The sequence below is a fragment of the Eurosta solidaginis genome, chromosome 4 (genome assembly GCF_040869045.1).
Source record: "Eurosta solidaginis isolate ZX-2024a chromosome 4, ASM4086904v1, whole genome shotgun sequence".
Taxonomy (NCBI): Eukaryota; Metazoa; Arthropoda; class Insecta; order Diptera; family Tephritidae; genus Eurosta; species Eurosta solidaginis.
In genome coordinates this window covers 199,394,204-199,415,147 of record NC_090322.1, presented here as the reverse complement: position 1 = coordinate 199,415,147, position 20,944 = coordinate 199,394,204, and the positions used below count along the sequence as shown (strand labels likewise).

The window sequence follows — 20,944 nt, the reverse complement described above, 5'->3', positions numbered from 1 at the left end:
AATGGGGTTACACTGAAATGGCAGTCCTTGGTCGGGAAAAATCCCGAGTCGCTCCGGTACATAGAACCGACAGCCTTGGGAAGCGAAAATTGAAAATTTGATCTTCATATGTAGAAGTGTCGCTCGATTTATATTTCTTCACTTCACCAGGAATTTGGTTTTGAATGCGATCATTGATTTTGTTAACATGATCATTTTTGGGAGCTAAGATTGCTCGTTCGCACAGCCAAAAAAAAAATTTTAATGTAAAATTCTTAATTCTGAAATACGAAAAACCTTCGTCTTGATCGAGGGAACCTATAGCCAAAATTTGGTGATGATTGAAGTGTGGGAAATACGTTTCCATAGCGAACACACACAGAATTTGATTTTTATATATATATATATGTAGATGTAGATAGACTGAAGCTAACAAATTCAACAATGCAGTCAAACTTTAGGTATTAAAATAACCTAAGTTTGTACGGCAGCCATAGTTCTGAAAAATCCCATTTGTAGGGAAGGTGCCTCGCCCCTTTTTCCCAATTCCACGTTTTACTGAAGGTGCTAGGACTTAACGTCATATAGCTAGCTCCTTACCAATTTTCCTTATCCTACCATTACTACATCCATAGATATGCAGTATGATAGTTCCATTTGTATGGGAGGTGCCACGCCCCTTTTTCTTAATTCCATTTTCTTGGTGGTGTTAGGGATTGACCTCATATAACTCCTTACTGAATTTCATGTTCTGGCATGTATACCTTCAGAGTTATGCAGTACAAAAGATTCCATTTGTATGGGAGGTGCCACGCCCCTTTTATATATCGAAATTATTTTTAGCCTAAAACCTTCGTGTTGATCGAAGGAACCTATAGCCAAAATTTGGTGATGATTGAAGTGTGGGATATACGTTTCCATAGCGAACATATACACAAATTGAATTTGATTTTTATACATATAGACAATGAGTGTAGCATAGTGTTCACGTGTGTATATACTTACCGTAGAATTTTGGTGTTTTCTTTTCTACACGGAAATGTCGCCTTCACGCCAACCCTTTGTAGAATCAGCTTAGCCTGAATAGAGGGCATCAATTGCTTTTCTCAACAACCTACCCCTAAAAATGGCCAAAAATGCAACATTACTTGCCCTCGCTGCCATTGACGGCGCAGAAAACAGCCCTGTGAATAAGCTAATGAATCACACGAAGCTGAAGCGAATGCTATGAATCACTCGGAAGCTGAAGTGAATGCTATATATGTACGTATGTGTCGCATTATGCCTCACTCAAAACCAATTTGCGATCACAGTTGACAGCGAACAACCACACGAACTGTATTTTTTTGTAAAAATGGTTACAATTTTTGTTCTTTTTAAGTCATACAGGGTGTCACTGAACATTTTAAGTGGCTACAATTTCACAGGGCGAAGTGAGAATCTTAAAAATGTTTGCCCCTGAAAGTGGCGACATTTTCGTGTAGAAAAGAAATCATCACATGTTTAAATCAGCGCTAATATACCATTTGTCCTAAATGTTGCCTCTATCTATACGCCTCGATAATCGCTTACGATTTACTATCCTAAAATGTACTTGTATCAGAAATTATCCCGTGCCTGCCACAAACGAGAATTTTTCTTTCAACAAAGCGGAAAAATAAAAAAATAAATAAAAAATAATAAAAAGTAATCAAAAAAGGCCAGTAAAAAATTCTGGGATGGATTCTAAGTTGATAATGAAATAAATTTTTAAAATGTCTCCAAATATGATTTAAAATAAAGAGCTACACCAATCCACTGCCGAAATTGATTTTAGTATCATCTGAGCTCAACAACATCCCTCAATGCCTTTTATTAAACAAGGACCTAATAAATTCGTGTGTTTTGTAGATGCCACATTTTGCGAATAATGTCGCACACCACACAACGAATGAATGTCCGAAAAGTGCTTTCATACCACTGCAGGTACACCGTGGAAATGTGCACCATAAAACACAAACACAAATGCAGCCGTCAAAATCGCCACAGCAAGAACAACAAGAAAATCCAATAAGTGAAGAAAACACTGCACAACCTTTGAATATTCCAACAAATGACGAAGTAAGAAACTTACAGCAAAATGTAAGTAAAATAATCTAATTACATACGCATGTAGTGAAAATGGAAGTGGTACTGTAAAAGTAAAATATTGCAGTGGTCAATTTTATGTTGTTTGGTATGTCTTGCTACTCAAAAATATGTCATGCAAATTTTAATTTTTCAAGCCTGTTTGCCAGTTTTCAGCAAACAAAATACGTTTACCTTTTTCTATGACACATTTGCTTCAAATATATTTCCCCTTTTGTCAAATAATATCTTTTTATGTTTCTTATTATAAAGGTCGCAAACTTGCAAATAAACACGGAAACATCGAATACAAATATATGCCCAAAACCAGAGCAGACGATAGCAACAACTCCTGTCAAAGTCGCCACAGATAACGTTTCAGACATAAAAACAAAGGTATGCCATTTGAATATACATGTATATATTAAACTGCATAACATTCGGCTGCTTTTGGATCACACCAATTTTTTTAGTAAATATTTGGGGTATTCTCTCGGTCTAGAATCCATAGAAAATGTAAAAAGTTTGCTATTTTACTGTCAAATGTTTTCCACACGCTTCAACTAAACACTGTAACGAATTTTAGGAAATTCCGCTTAGTTGAAATCTTCTGCTAACGTTCGAATCGCTGAACTGTTGAATAGATCACTCCAGTATTCTTTATTGCAAAATGGTCTTTATTACACTACTTTGGATGTAGTACAATTATACTTCACTTCGCAACTAACTAATAGCGTGTTTAAATCAAACTGAATCCTCAGCTTGCGCTGCTTTTATACTCTCCGTTGCTTCGTTCACCCATTTCTCCTAAGGTCTAGTCAGTTCGCGAACAGTTCGAGAACAATTGTATCTGATGCTTGGTTACCAGCTATATACGTGTATTTTTGCAGTTTATAGCCATATGCGTGTGTATGTGTGAGTAACTACTTCGGCTGATGACTACATGTGTGTGTGAGATATTTTTTCGTCGCCTTCTATGTATAAATGATGATTGATGTGTTCATGTTCACAAATGTAGCTTGTTTTAATGTTTTTGCTGTTGTGCCTTTATTTACTAACAGCTTAGTGATGCTAAAATTCGCCACAATACATTTTTGAAAAATTGTCTACGATTTCTACATTTTCTATACTCAAACCCATGAACATATCGCACACTAACTAAAAAAGAGTCATAACTTAAAATTTTTCAAAATCGGTTTTTTTTCATAAACCAATTTACAGTACACATCTCTAACTGCCCCTTGTCATTATTTTCTTCTTTAACATACCAGTTTTTTACGCATAAAGCTTATTATTTTAAATTCTGACTATCTTGTTGCAAAAAAGTTTTAACTTTGTTGTGTATTAATTAAAATTGTGTCTTGTTATACGTAAAGAGTAAGTAAATTTGCTTGTATTATTGTGAACTGTACCCTTTTTGATAAAATAATTGTCATAAATAGTCATAATTCAAAATTGCTATATATTTTGTCCGTAAACAAATAAATACAACAAAATTTCGTCAATTCATTTTATAATGAAGGTCTCCTTTGTAAAACTGGATTTCAGTATAACATTACAGACATTTTCACATAAACCGTTTTTCTTCTCTCCTGAACATTTAAATTTTTCAAGTTGTGACTCTATTGTAGTTGCTGTGCGATATATTTGAATAGAAAATTTTGAAACTGGGTTTTTCATTAAAAAAACACCCGCGGGTGTTATCCCCTCGGGCGTTATTGCACTGCACCTATTAATAACTAGAGATATGGGCAAGGGCCGACCTATTACAAGAAACTTATTTATGATGCAATAATACTTCGCCGCGGTAAATGCGAATGTTTGTAAGTTGTTTTACTAATCTAATAGAAATTATTACATCTGCACCAGGAAAACTCCATAAATTTCGAATCTAAAGTGCACCTAAACCCGCGGCTCCGCTCGGTTTCACGCCAGATTTAACTGTTTTCGAAAAAGTTTGGTTTTTCTTGTTGTTGATGTTAAGGCTTTGTACAAGGAGTTTAAATAAAATACTTTGCAGCTGCCTGGGTATTGGAAAAAGCCAGTTTTTGAAAGAGTTCGAGCCAAAAGAAAACAATTTATTTCTTCTTTTCGAACCTAACATTCAAATAAGTACGAGGTTCAGAGAACACATTAGAGATTACAACAAAAAAATACGGAATCCAATCATTATAGCAGAGTCTAACTTCGCGAATCACATGGTCGAGAATGAATATTCCCCAGCAAACATCAATAAAACAGTTAGAGTTCTTCACATACAAGCAAAAGGCCGACGTCTCAACGTACTCGAAAACATAAAAATCTACAAACAGAAAACATTCGACGGTAGAATAATAAACAAACAGATAAACACAATTTCTGACACAATATTTGAGCCTTTAAAGCTAGGTTACAAGAAACAAAGTTATCACACAGATACAACAGACAAACACACAACAACAAATAAACACAAAACAATAAACGCACCAAAACAACAAACCCACAAAGAAGATCAAACGACAAGAATTACTGTCTTCTACCTGCCTCAGTCAGCCACACAAATCGATCAGTAAAAACCACCGTCGGTTCTGAATGAACACACAGCACATACACAAGCATCAATTTTGACAATACCTGTTCATGTACCTACGAAATATAAATACAAGGAAACAACAGATCAGAACGAAATTCGACACTGATGATGGCACAACGCCGAAACAGGTTTGTCAAGCCAGTTTTTTGAAAGAGCCCGAGCCAAAAGAAAACAATTTATTTCTTCCTTTTGAACCTAGCATTCTTATACAGGTTAGGGCTTTCGATGTTTGAAATCCTTTCGTTTCGTATTACAACCTGGGCACCAATTCACGTTCTGTGAAGTGATAAAATAAAACAAATTTTCATACATTTGAACAAACTTTTGTATGAGCTTTTTTTCATTTTATCACTTTACAGAACGTGAATTGGCCCCCTGTTATATAAACCCTCAAAAAACCATATCAATGAGAAAAAAACGAAACACGTAAATTTTTTTTTTTTTTTGTAATGTTACAAATAACATTACGAAATATTCACTTTTGGTTTAGCGGTCTGGGGGTAGATTCAGTAAGTGTGAGTTTCGAAATGTACACATTTTCTTCATATACATAATTTGTATGAAAGAGAAATGCACATCCAAAAACTCACACTTAGTAAATACTGCCCCTGCTCATGACAGAAAAACCCAGGCAAATCCACTTTGACGTTGTTTGACATAAACTGTTTCTTGTCACTGAAGCAATTTGTCAAATGCTGAAAAAGCATTGCTACCTCCCATGGCTATGGCGGAACCATACAAGGTGGCAGCATGGTGACATCCCTACAAACATAAATAAAAGTTCCATGTACTTTGTTTTTGTAAATTCGATGAACTAATGTCAAAATCGTACTGCGCCGGAAGTTTATGTATCAAATCAAATAAAAAAGTCCAAATCAGCTGTCCCGTGTTGCCACCTTGTATAGTTCCGCCATGGCTACCTCCAAAAAATTATATTATGGAAATTTGAATTTTGTTCCGTGTATTCTTATTCAACTGCCAATATTTAGAGCATTGTGGATAAAACAATTGTGATATGTGTGTTATCCGTCAACTGCCTGACAACATGTTCAATATGGCTACTTTTTAGCGTTTTGACAGGGTGTTCTATATGGCGGCGCAAAGGATCGGCCATCTTCAGCGGGTGATAGAAAGAGATACAAAATGAGACAGCGATAGTCAATTGCAAATCAGGTGATCCATTCTATTTGTTATTTTGACGTCTATGCAGAAGTTGTCACACTTGTCTTATCCACAATGATTTAGAGGGTAATTGCTTACAGGACTGTTAGAAACTCCCTTGAAGTGTTGCAAGCTGTATATATTTGGCTCGTCCCGCATTTTTCTGACCACTAAATTAAGCAGCTCCTTTTCTTCAGATCTATAAGTTTGGATAATCATCTACCCATATGCGTCACAGTCAGTATCTGCTTCGTCGCTTCGCTCATCTTCTTTTAAAACCTCAGAAAAAAACCGAAGTCTCTGGTTAAGCGTTTCTTCCCCACTTAGGTGCATAGCAGGGCTAAGCCCTCAAACAAGTAACAAGTTGTCTGTTCTAGCAATGGCCTAAGACCCAATAATGAAAAAGAGACTGTGATGTCCGTTTGCGGTGGTGTCAAATTCAGGGGGCCGTAGATGGTATGTTCTTAGGTCGGTATTGAAGGGCTTCTTAAAAATCAAATAATATAACAAAAAATTTAGTCGTGTAGAGAGACTCAAAGTCTTACGAAGTAACTCTTCCTGTGCTTCACACAAGCAATACATTTTAGGATGTTTTCCGCTTCGTGCTATTACAAGAAAAAAGTATTATTATTATTATGATTTATTAACTTAATTAAATAAATTAATTAATTAACTATATGTGTGTATGTTTAATATTAATGGTGTGTTCAATTTTACTTAAGATTTTTGAGAATTAATGAACTTAACATACAAGGTGGCAGCTTAACACCGGTAAATAATAGTTATTCTATTAGCAATGTCCTAATAATTGTTATTTAATTATTATTTTGGTTTTATTGGGAAAAACTGAAAAGGAAACATTTACTGGCATATTATTATTACTAGCAGACCCCGCCGACGTTGTTCTTCCCTAACCTTGGTCTATCTGCATATCTCTTAAGAAGTTTTTACCTCTTACCTCACCCCCACCCAGTTCTAGTCCCAGTCACAATCCCAGGCAAAGGTGTACCAATATACCAAATTTTAGGCAAATTAAACGAGTAATAGAATTTGTTTGAATAGATCGGTCCCTGGTCCCCTTCCCGAAAAAAAAGAATCGTAATTACTAATCTTGGCAAAGGGTTACCTATACACTAAATTTCAGGCAAATCGAATTCCTCCCTTCTTTTCTCTCTACCTCTCTCTCCTTACTCCTCCACTCCATCTATCTGTATATCTTCATCTAACTTGATCTCTTTCTCAGTTTCTTTTCTCTCTTTCCTTTCCTTTCATTTCCTTTCCTCTTCTTTACTTCCCTTTCTTTTCTTTCCTTTCAGAAAAGCTCACTGAACACATTGCAACTATTTTTATAAATGTATGCGATAATTTAAACTTAACTTACGAAAAATATTGATCACTTGTAATCATTTCGTTCGGGCTACATACATATTTATTTTTGTTTAAAAAATAAATTTTTTTATGATAAAATTAATTCGCTATGAGCACAGTTTGCACAAATTACGAACAAATTTTAATAAGAAAACTCGTGAAAAAACACATTTAGGGCTGCCATGAAAAAATATAAAAAATTAATATTCAGTCATTTTGTCTTTACGTTCAGCATGCAAATTAGCATATGCATACAAATATACCAAAAAATAGAACTTTTGTTTATAATTTGTAACGAAAGAGTATTTTTTAATAGATGTATGCATCTTAACCATTTATGTTGCATTACCTTGGCAACACGCATAAATATGTACATACATATGTCAAGCTGATATGAAATGAAATAACGCAGTGAATGCTATGTACATATGTACGTATGTGTCGCATCATGCCTCACTCAAAAGCAATTTGCGCGCACAGTTGACAGCGAACAACCACACGCACCACATTTTTTGGTAAAAATGTTACTTTTGTTCAAACAATTTTGTTGATATAAGAAAGAAATCAAGTATTTTTTATGGAGAACGAAGGTAAATATTTCAAAGTTTTATTGGAAAGAAGAAATATTGCAATCGACCCATCCGTTTTGAATTTATACATAGCTGTGTAAACAAAAATTTTATGGTTTTTTACTACAAAGGTGGAGTTTTTAGACTTTTTTAAGCAATTTTTAGAATTGTTCTCTCCGCAAAAACAATCCTCGTACCTCTAGGAATATTCTAAAAAAATAATTAGCGAAATCGGTCCAACCGTTCTTAAAAATCTTAATTAATGAACTTAATAAGTGAGCACTAACTGCCAGTGTTATCGACTCTATATACAACTAAGCGTAGTTAGAAAATTATGTTAAATTGATAGTAAATAAAATTATTATTAATTTGATGTTTCTGATGAAGCTATATACTGACTTTAAATTTGCATGTTTGGACTTCCTTAAGATACTCAACCAATTTTCTTTGAAGTACAGATTCCTAGTTTATTGTAAAAGAATATAGGGCATTTCCTGTTTATTTTGCACTTTCTGCTATCTTTCGAATCTCTGAACTGTGGAATAAATAACTCCAATATTCAGTATGGAAAAATGCTCTTTATTAAGACTACTTTGGCAGTAGTACAATTACAATAACCGCGTAATTCGCTAAAGCATGTTAAAATCAAACTGATCCCTTATTCCTCAGCTTGCGCTACTTTTATACTCTCTGTTGTCTCGTTCGCATATTTCTCCTAAGGTCTAGACTTTTCACGAAAATGCCTCCTGGAACAGTTGTATCTCATGTATATCTGTAGTTTATATTTTTCTTCTAGGTATATGCGTGTGTATGTAACAACGTCGGCTCTTAGCTGATGATTACATATGTGTATGTTAAATAATCTCTTTGCTTCAAGCTGCTACTTATATGTCTATGTGTGGCTGCTTGCTATGATGTTCTCATGTACATAAGTGTGGCTGCTTGCTTTATTGTGGTTGTGCTTTTATTTAGTAGCGGTATCGTGATATATAGAACTGCTAATATTCGTCACAATATGTTTCAAAGTTAATGTGCTTTGGCAGAAACTCAATAAATATATAATTCTTGTTAAACTTTTAAATACCATTAAATTTTACATGGGTTTGGGTATAGAAATCGAAAAAATGCATATTCATGCTTATGGTAAGAGTAAGGCGGTATCGCAAACCGAAATCAACAGGGAGCTACATCTGAAATCTGAAATTTTGAACTTGTGCACACCACAGGGCGCAATACGCACGGATCTGTATACTCTATCAAATATTAGTTCCACCTCTCATCCAGAGGTGAATTGGTAAATAGTAAAAATTGGCTCATATGAGGAAGTCAAACAGTTTTTTTCCTTTCCTAAACATTGTAATTTTTTGAGTTGATCGCTGTTTTAATCTACATTTTCTATATGATGTCTAGGGAATGATATAAACTCTATCGATTTTTTTCCTCAAATCCACCTTGACTCCCGTCTTACTCTTAGTAACTGCAGATTTTTCGCCTCATATCAGTAATATTGGTTTTTTACATCTTTCAACAGCAAAAACGCACGCCACGGGTACCAAAGATTGGCGCTAGATTTGACAACGCACACTGAGCTACTGAGAATATGCTGCATCAACTGCTATAACATCATTTCGACTTACCATACGAAAACTTACACTTTAAACATTTTGAGAACTAGCAATTTCAGGTTGTGGCTGGCGAAAAGTAGCAATTTCGTTTTTTGGCTGAAAAAAATAGTAATTTATTTCTGTTTTCCTCCCTGTTTACAGGGTCTAGAGTTGAAAAGAAACTTTGTGTAATGAAAATTTTTTGCAACAACTGAATGTGGCTTTTTTTTTTTGGATCGATTTTTCGTTAGGATTTGGGCTCAGGAAAAAAAGTTCCACTACGCATACCCAAAAAAAACATAATTTTCGAGCCTGCGAAAAAAAAAATGGCGAAAGGGTAAATTTTTCGACCAAAACACTCCCCAAAACCCAAAAAATATTTCCTTTTTTTTTTCAAAAAACTGTTGTAAAAATGTTGGCGATAACAGTTTTTTGAAAAAAAAAATATATTTTTTGGGTTTTGGGGAGTGTTTTCGACGAAAAATTTACCGTTTCGCCATGCTCGGAATTTGTTTTTTTGGGTATGCGTAGTGGAACTTTTTTCCTGAGCCCAAATCCTATCGAAAAATCGATGGCACGATATTGGTTAACTTTCGTCCATACAAATCGGCCCAGGTTATTAACCACATTAAACCTTCTAGGATAAATCACCCAAATTGCTACTTCTCATCAGCCACACAGTGAAATTGTAAGTTTTCGCTAAGCGCTAAAATCCCGGTGCTAATTTACTATGGCACTTTGATTTATCACTGAATTTAATTATTTTTGTTCGAAGAGTTTAAAGACAAAACAAAAACGTCAACATGGCTACCGTTATTTTAATTCATGTTGATGTGTTGTGACATAAAAAATATGGTTTAACTGTTTCGCTCGATTTTAAGGTTAGTTAAATTAGAGGTATGTGGGTATAGAAATACAAACATACGAGTATTATTGAAATTATAAAGACAAATTTGGGGTTTTTTTTTTAAATCTCATGTACCTATTTTGTTTGCTTATTATATATATTGATTATACTTTTCTTATTCTGTTTGTGCCTAATTTTCCAATTACAACTTTATATTATCGGCGGAGTGGAAGATGTCCTATCTCTGTTGCTTGCCCCAAAAAGTCGTATATCAAGAAATAATTACAGAGCGCATGTTTATTGTTAAGATAGAGCTGTAATAGAGCGCTTCGAAGAGGCAACAGATAAATATTGAATTTCCACTCAGCGGTCAATGTGTATACATATCGGTTGACATATACGATATCCGTCTTAAGTCCTTTATTTTACACACAATTTAAGCGGTTTTTGCTTATAACCACAGGCTCATTCCATTTCCAGACACCCGGTCCGCGCAGGACATGATTTTTGATTTCGATGAAATTTTAATATGTTGTTCTTTGGTCAAAATAATGAAACACGTGTTTTTTTTTTTTTTGCCTCAAAAATTTTTTTGTCGGATTTATCGGCAATTGAATTCGGTAAAATGCAATCGATATTTTATTCACCTATTTCTTCAACTGTCAATAACTTTGTCAAAAATTAACCGATTCTCATGATTTTTTCTTTAAAATGTTGGTTATTACATTTACTTTTACATAAATTTATATACAATATCATATAGTTAAAAAAAAATTAGAATTGAGTAAAAATTAATGACTTCAAAAATTAATTTCTAAAAAAGTTTTTTTTTTTTTTTAACTTTTTATATATTGAATGAACACTCCATATTTCAACTTGGACAAATGCCTATTAGGCAAACTCGTTGTTTTCGAGATATGAATTTTTGAATATTAAACATTTTTCCCCCCATATATTGATGCAATGCATAACAGCATACAATTGCTCTGCCAAAAATTAAACGATTCTCATGATTTTTTCTTTGAAATGTTCGGTATTACTTTTAATTTTATATAAATTTATATACAAGAGCATATAGTTAACAAAAATATTTTTTTTATTTAGTAAAAGTTTACGACTTTTTTCACTCGATATAGAAAAAATTTAAACAAAAAAAATAATTTTTTTTTGAAATATTAATTTTTGAAAAAAAGTCGTAAATTTTTACTAAATAAAAAAATATTTTTTTAACTATATGCTCTTGTATATAACTTTCTTTTAACTATATGCAATTGTTAAATTAAAAGTAATAACGAACATTTCAAAGAACAAATCATTAGAATCGGTTACTTTTTGACAAAGTTATTGTATGCTGTTATGCATTGCATCAATAAATGGGGTGAAAAATGTTTAATATTCAAAAATTCATATCTCGAAAACAACGAGTTTTGGCTAATAGGCATTTGTTGAAACATGGAGTGTTCATTCAATATAGAAAATTTTAAACAAAAAAAATAACCTTTTTTTAGAAATTAATTTTTGAAAAGTCATTAATTTTTACTAAATACTAAAATAAACGAACATTTCAAAGAAAAAATCATGAGAATCTGTTAATTTTTGACAGAGCAATTGTATGCTGTTATGCATTGCATCAATAAATGGGCTGAAAAAATTTTTAATATTCAAAAATTCATATCTCGAAAACAACGAGTTTTGGCTAATAGGCATTTGTCCAAGTGGAAACATGTAGTGTTCATTCAATATAGAAAACGTTTAAACAAAAAAAATAACCTTTTTTTAGAAATTAATTTTTGAAAAAAAAGTCATTAATTTTTACTAAATACTAAAAAAAATTGTTTTTAACTATATGATATTGTTTATAAATTTATGTTGAAGTAAATGTAATAACGAACATTTAAAAGAAAAAATCATGAGAATCGGTTAATTTCTGACAAAGTTATTGACAGTTGAAAAAATAGGTGAATAAAATATCGATTGCATTTTACCGAATTCAATTGCCGATAAATCCGAAAAAAATATTTTTGAGGCAAAAAAAAAACCGTGTTTCATTATTTTGACCAAAGAACAACATATTAAAATTTCATCGAAATCAAAAATCATGTCCTGCGCTCACCGGGCGTCTTGAAATGGAATGAGCCCACAGAATTATAGTATATACATACTATACATTTATATAAGTATGTATTTATATTTGTTCTTTAAAATCGAGTCATATAGTTAGAGGGTGGCATCTATATTTAAGCAAAATCAAAATTTGTTAAAGTAACTTTAATTATTTGACTACGTAGATATGTATATTAAATGCTTAAAACATTTATCATATTTATTAGTAAATTAAACATGCCCAATTCATATGTTGTAATATAATTCGATATAGTAGATACATATACATATAAACAATTTTAACAACTAATTTAACATTTAAGTGTTAATACAGGAAACTATGCCTAAGTTAAGATCTGATGTGTATGTACATATATAGATATACGAACTTGTACTCATATGATGAGAAATACAAAAAAAAAAACCAACAAATTATTGGGCATAAAACAAGTACCATTGCTTTTGTATTGTAAGATACTTTAATGGACTTCACACACGAGTTTCCCAACAGACTAAACACGACGGCATTACTCAAAATTAAATGCAAGATGTACAATTACAGACGATTCTGTTTAATTTCGACTCAAAACTCTATAGAAGAAACAAAATACTCTTGCGACGTGTTCCTTTGGCCCGAACAATAGGTAAGATCACCGCGTATATTCTACTTAAAATATTTTCTCTTTCTTTCATTTTCTCTTTGTCGTAACGCAGGTATATAGCGTCAGCTTTTACTTGCAATAAAGTAGAACCACGAAAAAGTGAACCGAAACTTTTAAAAGGTAATTATGTTTCTCGAGGTATGCACTTTTCCTGTCGGTACTTAAGGTTGCGGAAACTTCATTTAAATAAAATTGAACGCGGCCTGTTGTTGTGGCCAAACAAACGGCTAATTCAAGAAAGTTAGCTCAAAAGTTTACGAAAACGATTAACTTCTACGCAATTCTACTGTATTGTGCATTGTTTGTTATACAATCGTATTTTTCAAATACTCACACCGAAAGAAATGGTGCTAGTAAAATCAACAAATCTGTTCTGTTGTTCTTGACTAAACGGAGATTCGGTGAAATTGATCGAATTATGGTTAATTCGACCGAGTTCTTTGTCAAGCGAACAAATTAGTTTAGTCATATCAACAGAAGAGAAATTGTCGCTCTTAAGTTAACAAAATTCTGTAAAATTGACAGATTCCTAATCAATCTAACTGATTTTTCTGTTAACACAACTGATCTTCCAGGTCTTTTCGACAGCGAACAACAGTCAATTTGCATGAGCAAATTTCAAAAAGAATTTTACGCACACTGCGCTCTCTACTTTGTACCTATGACGATGGTGCCACTTGTTTAAAAAAACACCAAAATAAGAAAACCACCAAATCGAAAAAACACACAAATTGGGAAAACAACAAAAAACTAGTTTTTCAGTTATCAATACAAAACAAAAAAAACCTTTTTTGAATTTAATGTGCATAACACTGCAAAAAATTATGCGATACCGGGACACCTATTTATCGGGTACAATTTTGCAACTTCTCCTCCAAGCGAAATGCAAAATTGCGTCCTCTTGTTGCAAAAGTTTTGTTTGAACGAACAGGATTTTTCCAAAATTAGTAGCATGTTGTTCAAGTTTTTACGAATTTTCACTCACGCAACCGAATCTAATAAGATAATAAAAAACATCTTTTTAATGTTGATGTTGCCGACAGCATAAAAGTTTGAGTTGTTCTGGAATCGTTTCAAAATAAAGTGTTACGAGAATTAAACTTGCTCTATGTACATGCATAGTTACTCCAATGGTGAATTACCTTCCAGCGATTTCATTCTTTACTTTTCTATAGCTTACAAGTTCTCTATTTAAAATGTTATGTCAAACATTTATACTACACGTTTTTCTAAAAAAAAAATTTTTATAAATTTTTTTCTAAATTTTTTTCAAAGGGGGGGATTTTTCATATTTTTATTTTTAAATAAAAGCTTGATATTTTTCCTTTAAAATGATACCTATTTTATTTTGGCACGCGAAAATTTCTTTAATACATTTTTATTTTAAACATATAGAGTTCCAGCTAAAATTCACCCATACATTTTATAATTTTTATTTTTTATTTTTTTTTTTCATAGAAATAGAAATAAAAATACATAAAATGTTCAAACTTGAAAAAAAAATAAAAATTATAAAATTTATGGGTGAATTTTATCTGGAACTATATATGTATGTATGTTTAAAATAAAAATGTATTAAAGACATTTTCGCGTGCCAAAATAAAATAGGTATCATTTTAAAGGAAAAATATCAAGCTTTTATTTAAAAATAAACATATGACAAATGACCCTCTTTGAAAAAAATTTAAAAAAAAAAATTTTTTTTGATAAAATTTTTACTAAATTTTTCTAAAAAATTTTTTTATATTTATATTCGAAAAGAATGGAAAAAATACTTTAGAAACCGTTTTATTCATTTCTTCTTAGAAAGCCAATTTACACGACTTATGATTTATAGAAAAAAGGCTTCCACAAAAAAAAATTGAGAATTCAGACACGTATATCTCCGTAACCATCCAAAATTTAGGAGCGAACTTAGGTGAAATTAACACTACTATATAGCACAGCAATTTCACCAAATTTCATTCAAATCGAAGCGATGAAGCTTTTTAAGTGGAACGGTTGGTATACTTTACCCCATATACGTACCGATATAACAGCGGAGTTATAAGTTCATTGCCATAAATAACATATGCTGGGGGTCGATTCCGGTTGTGCGTTATCGTAAAGTGAAAAGTATTAACACCAATTCACCACGATTATTGATTCTCGTTTTGCGTTAAAACTTCGAATTGAAGTGTAGTGGAAACAAAGTTAACGCTGATACAAAATTTGTGTTAACGTTTGAATTTAAAAAAAATTGTCAAACAAACAACATCAAACAAAAAGAAAACAAAAACAAAAGAAATCTATCATAATTTATCATTCAGCAAAGAAAACTTCACACATCGTAAATTCAAATGTTATTCAGCTAACAGTTTTCACAGCAGTTATAAGAATCGCATTTTCGAACTCAGTGAAGAGAAAAAATGAAGACATTAAGTGATAACCAAAGTGAAACATTTTTTTTTTACTTCACTATAACGCTCAACCGGAATCGACCCCTGGTTTATTTACTTTTTTAAAACTATTGTTATTTATTTAAAACCAAAGCTTACAATTTGAATATATTTTTATACAAATTTAAGAATATTTTAGTAGGTATTTTATTTGCCTACTTGTCCTCTTTTTATTATTAAAAAAAAAGTTTTTATTTTATAAAGTAGACAATAGCTGTGTTTCACGTCTATATACGTTTACGCTTAAACTTTATATGGACTGCTAGGCGACAAACTTTAAATACACCTCTGAAATTGTTAAGCATAAAATTGGTACTACTAAATTTCAATACGCATTATACTCAGATGTAACTGAAATATGTGTCCATGTTTCACCCTCTGCACTAATTCCATGTATTCTATGCGCGTCCACTATCTATCACAACTGATTCAGCTATATGTTATACACAGAAATACAACAGAGGGTTGTGTCTCCGCTTTTCGGTACACCCTGTAGCTGTAGCTAGTTGTTTAACCACTGCCGCTAGATGGGTCTCCTAAGCATTATCTGAGCGATGATAGGCGTTTTTTTCACGCGCAAACGAAACGTATACGCGTGTAAAAAAAACACGGCTAATGTCCGTTACATTACCACCCCTCCAAAAGAAGGAACGAAAAGTCATGCTTTGAAGTTTACTGCTTTCTTCTTGTTTTCCGAAAATATATAAGGGAAAATCCGCCAAACTTTGGTTTTTTTGGAGAAAAAAATTTTTTTTTTGAAACATAGTAACACGCAAATATCTTTTTGTTGGGAACATTGAGGGGTAAATTGGAGCTATAGTGCATCGCCGTTACTCGTCTTACATAATACCTCAAAAAGATAGAGCAAAATATATATAAATCGAGGTCGCAATGTTAAATATACATTTATTTCAACACTTCTGTAACGATTATTTCGAAATTTTAACAAAATATGGAGATATATGCAACTGTGAGTTATGTAAAATTTGTTTGATACACGAGACCCGGTTTTGTAGATATCGGTAAAAATATAAAACCGAATAACCGCCAAATATTTTTTACTGCAAAGTTAGCAACACATTTATTTTAACACCTTTCTACCGATTCTTTTGAAACTTTAGGTTTAAAAGTTTTAATACCCTAGATCCGGTTTTGGAGATATTGATAAAAATATAAACCCGGAAAACCTTAATTTTTTTACTTATTTAAACACTTCCTAACCGATTGTGCTGAAATTGTATCAGGATGTACATATCTATGTGGCGTAAATTTAAGCGCCAAATACACGACACGAACATTTCCGCGAACATTCCGCAATCTTGTTCGCAGCTTTGGCCATACACCATACGAACTTTTGGCCGAACATTAGTTCTCTTTCAGACAGCGATGAATACGGACAACAATTGTGCTGCAGCAATATTGCTCGCTGTGGCAATTAAGCATAAAAAAAAGAGAGAAGATCGCAAAAAAAGAATTTGGTGCAAAGAATGGTTTAAAAAACGAGCAGTTCTTGGACAAAGTGAGCTTATTAAAGAACTGGAATTCACGTCACAAAATGATTTTAAAAATTACTTTTACACAAAATTTTGCCACTCATAACGAAACGGGATACAATAATGAGAGAAGCGATTCCCACTCATCACCACCTTGCTTTAACTTTGCGCTTTCTAAAGTCGCATAATCATTATTCTTTTTAATTCTATTACAATAATCTTTGCTTTTTACTTGCCACAAAGATGGCAAAGATTTATGCATTTCAATAAATTCACTCAGAAATTTTTATTGTCCATTTTACTTTTCCGCGCACGTCTGTTCCGTTCAGAAATTACTACGATTATGAGCTATTTCGCCATACACGACAGAAAAGGTCGCAGAAACATGACATAACGGGAATGTTCGCGGAAATGTTCGTGTCGTGTATTTGGCGCTTTAGGTAAAATTTTGTTGATACTCGTTACCCGGTTTTAGAGATATCGGCAAAAATATGAAACCGGGTAACCGTCAAATATTTTTATACTCAGTTGAGCAGAGCTCACAGAGTATATTAAGTTTGATTGGATAACGGTTGGTTGTACATATATAAAGGAATCGAGATAGATATAGACTTCCATATATCAAAATAATCAGGATCGAAAAAAAATTTGATTGAGCCATGTCCGTCCGGTTAACACGATAACTTGAGTAAATTTTGAGGTATCTTGATGAAATTTGGTATGTAGGTTCCTGAGCACTCATCTCAGATCGCTTTTTAAAATGAACGATATCGTACTATAACCACGCCCACTTTTTCGATATCCAAAATTTCGAAAAACCGAAAAAGTGCGATAATTCATTACAAAAGACAGCTAAAGCGATGAAACTTGGTAGATAAGTTGAACTTATGACGCGGAATAGAAAATTAGTAAAATTTTGGACAATGGGCGTGGCACCGCCCACTTTTAAAGGAAGGTAATTTAAAACTTTTGCAAGCTGTAATTTGGCAGTCGTTGAAGATATCATGATAAAATTTGGCAGAAACGTTACTCCTATTACTATATGTCCGCTTAATAAAAATTAGCAAAATCGGAGAAGGACCACGCCCACTTTTAAAAAAAAATTTTTTTAAAGTAAAATTTTAACAAAAAAATTAATATCTTTACAGTATATAAGTAAATTATGTCAACATTCAACTCCAGCAATAATATGGTGCAACAATATACAAAAATAAAAGAAAATTTCAAAATGGGCGTGGCTCCGCCCTTTTTCATTTAATTTGTCTAGGATACTTTTAACGCCATAAGTCGAACAAAAATAACCAATCCTTTTGAAATTTGGTAGGGGCATAGATTTTATGACATTAACTGTTTTCTGTGAAAATGGGCGAAATCGGTTGATGCCACGCCCAGTTTTTATACACAGTCGTCCGTCTGTCCTTCCGCATGGCCGTTAACACAATAACTTGAGCAAAAATCGACATATCTTTAATGAACTTAGTTAACGTGCTTACTTGAACTCACTTTATCTTGGTATGAAAAATGAACGAAATCCGACTATGACCACGCCCACTTTTTCGATATCGAAAATTACGAAAAATGAAAAAATGCCATAATTTTATACCAAATACGAAAAAAGGGATGAAACATGGTAAGGTAATTGGATTGTTTTATTGACGCGAAATATAACTTTAGAAAAAACTTTATAAAATGGTTGTGACACCTACCATATTAAGTAGAAGAAAATGAAAAGTTCTGCAGGGCGAAAAAAAAACCCTTAAAATCTTGGCAGGTATTACATATATAAATAAATTAGCGGTATCCAACAGATGATGTTCTGGTTCACCCTGGTCCACATTTTGGTCGATATCTGGAAAACGCCTTCACACCACTCCCTTTTAAAACTCTCATTAATACCTTTAATTTGATACCCATATCGTACAAACTCATTCTTGAGTCACCCCTGGTCCACCTTTATGGCGATATCTCGAAAGTCCACCTATAGAACTAAGCCCCACTCCCTTTTAAAATGCTCATTAACGCCTTTCATTTGATACCCATATCGTGCAAACAAATTCTAGGGTCACCCCTGCTCCACCTTTATGGCGATATCTCGAAACGGCGTCCACCTATGGAACTAAGGATTACTCCCTTTTAAAATACTCATTAACACCTTTCTTTTGATACCCATATTGTACAAACAAATTCTAGGGTCACCCCTGGTCCACCTTTATGGCGATATCTCGAAACGGCGTCCACCTATGGAACTAAGGATTACTCCCTTTTAAAATACTCATTAACACCTTTCTTTTGATACCCATATTGTACAAACAAATTCTAGGGTCACCCCTGGTCCACCTTTATGGCGATATCTCGAAAATGCGACCACCTATATAACAACCATCGCTCCCTTTTAAAACCCTCATTAATACCTTTAATTTGATACCCATATCGTACAAACATATTCTAGAGTCACCCCTGGTCCACCTTTATGGCGATATTTCGAAACTGCATCCACGTATAGAACTAAGGCCCACTCCCTTTTAAAATACGCATTAACAACTTTCGTTTGATGCCCATATTGTACAAACAAATTCTAGGGTCACCCCTGGTTCACCTTTATGGCGCTATCTCGAAACGGCGTCCACCTATGGAACTAAGGATTACTCCCTTTTAAAATACTCATTAGCACCTTTCATTTGATACCCATATCGTACAAACGCATTCTAGATTCACCCCTGGTCCACCTTTATGGCGATATCTCGAAAAGGCGAACACCTATACAACAACCACCACTCCCTTTTAAAACCCTCATTAATACCTTTAATTTGATACCCATATCGTACAAACACATTCTAGAGTCACCCCTGGTCCACCTTTATGGCGATATTTCGAAAAGGCATCCACCTATAGAACTAAGGCCAACTCCCTTTTAAAATACTCATTAACACCATTCGTTTGATGCCCATATTGTACAAACAAATTCTAGGGTCACCCCTGGTCCACCTTTGTGGCGATATCTTGAAACGGCGTCCACCTATGGAACTAGGGATTACTCCCTTTTAAAATACTCATTAACACCTTTCATTTGATACCCATATCGTACAAACGCATTCTAGAGTCAACCCTGATCCACCTTTATGGCTATATCCCTAAATGGCGTCCACCTATAGAACTATGGCCCACTCCCTCATAAAATACTCTTTAATGCCTTTGATTTGATACACATTCCAGGGTTTCCCTCGGTTCATTTTCCTACATGGTTATTTTCCCTTATGTTGTCACCATAGCTCTCAACTGAGTATGTAATGTTCGGTTACACCCGAACTTAACCTTCCTTACTTGTTTTACTTGCAATATGGATATCAAACAAAAGGTAGTTTAAAGACATTTAACTTACTGTAGTTGTCATATCGATATTCCCACATCTTAAGGCTATTACATGAAAAAAATAATGTGAGCACAGAACTTCATTAAAACATTAATATTGTACACAGAGCAAATATTTGTACCAAATTTGGAGAGGCACATTAATTTTGCTCATACTTTTAAAATCTCCGTCTCAAAAACAACATTCAGTTCAAATTTCATAGCGTTTCATAGCGTTTCAGCGATGCCTCAAAAATTTTATCGAAAAAATTCAAAAAACAAAATCAAGTGTATCGCTTGACAAAGTGAAAAAATCGACGTTTTTACGTTTCGAAGTTCTGCAAATACTTACTATCAACTTTCTTGATTGTTTAAATCATCAGATCCGATAGTCAAAAGGTCAAACTTAATGTCCTTGTACTTTTTTCTGGGCTTAAGTTATTTGCCCGTGTGTAAAACCCGAGTATCCAAAAAAGTAAAAGTTTTTGGGATTTGCCCATAAGCTGGTTTAGCCTATCAATTGATATATTTACATTGTTATCATTTTTCTTGACCAAAAATATCTTTCGTAAGCGCTTTAACACAGGAAAAGGACCATCATACGGAGACTTTTCTTCGTTCTATCTATACGAATAAATACGTGTGAGCACGACTTTAAATCAGGTGGAATGTACGACGTGATTGTAGTAGGTTT

At 33.3% G+C, this 20,944-nt stretch overlaps 1 protein-coding gene across 3 annotated transcripts in view; it reads left to right on the top strand.

Moving 5' to 3' along the window:
* The window catches only part of pcm (pacman), a 38,669-nt gene extending 25,910 nt beyond the window's left edge, over positions 1–12,759 (top strand). For 2 of the 3 annotated variants that reach the window (XM_067784542.1, XM_067784543.1), the window contains exons 18-20: positions 1,870–2,100; positions 2,359–2,481; positions 9,287–12,759. In XM_067784542.1, coding sequence (XP_067640643.1) covers positions 1,870–2,100; positions 2,359–2,481; positions 9,287–9,343 — 411 coding nt within the window. In that variant the 3' untranslated portion in view covers positions 9,344–12,759. The remainder of the gene's footprint in view (positions 1–1,869; positions 2,101–2,358; positions 2,482–9,286) is intronic. The other variant, XM_067784545.1, reaches the window with a different exon arrangement.
* Positions 12,760–20,944: the final 8,185 nt, after the last annotated feature.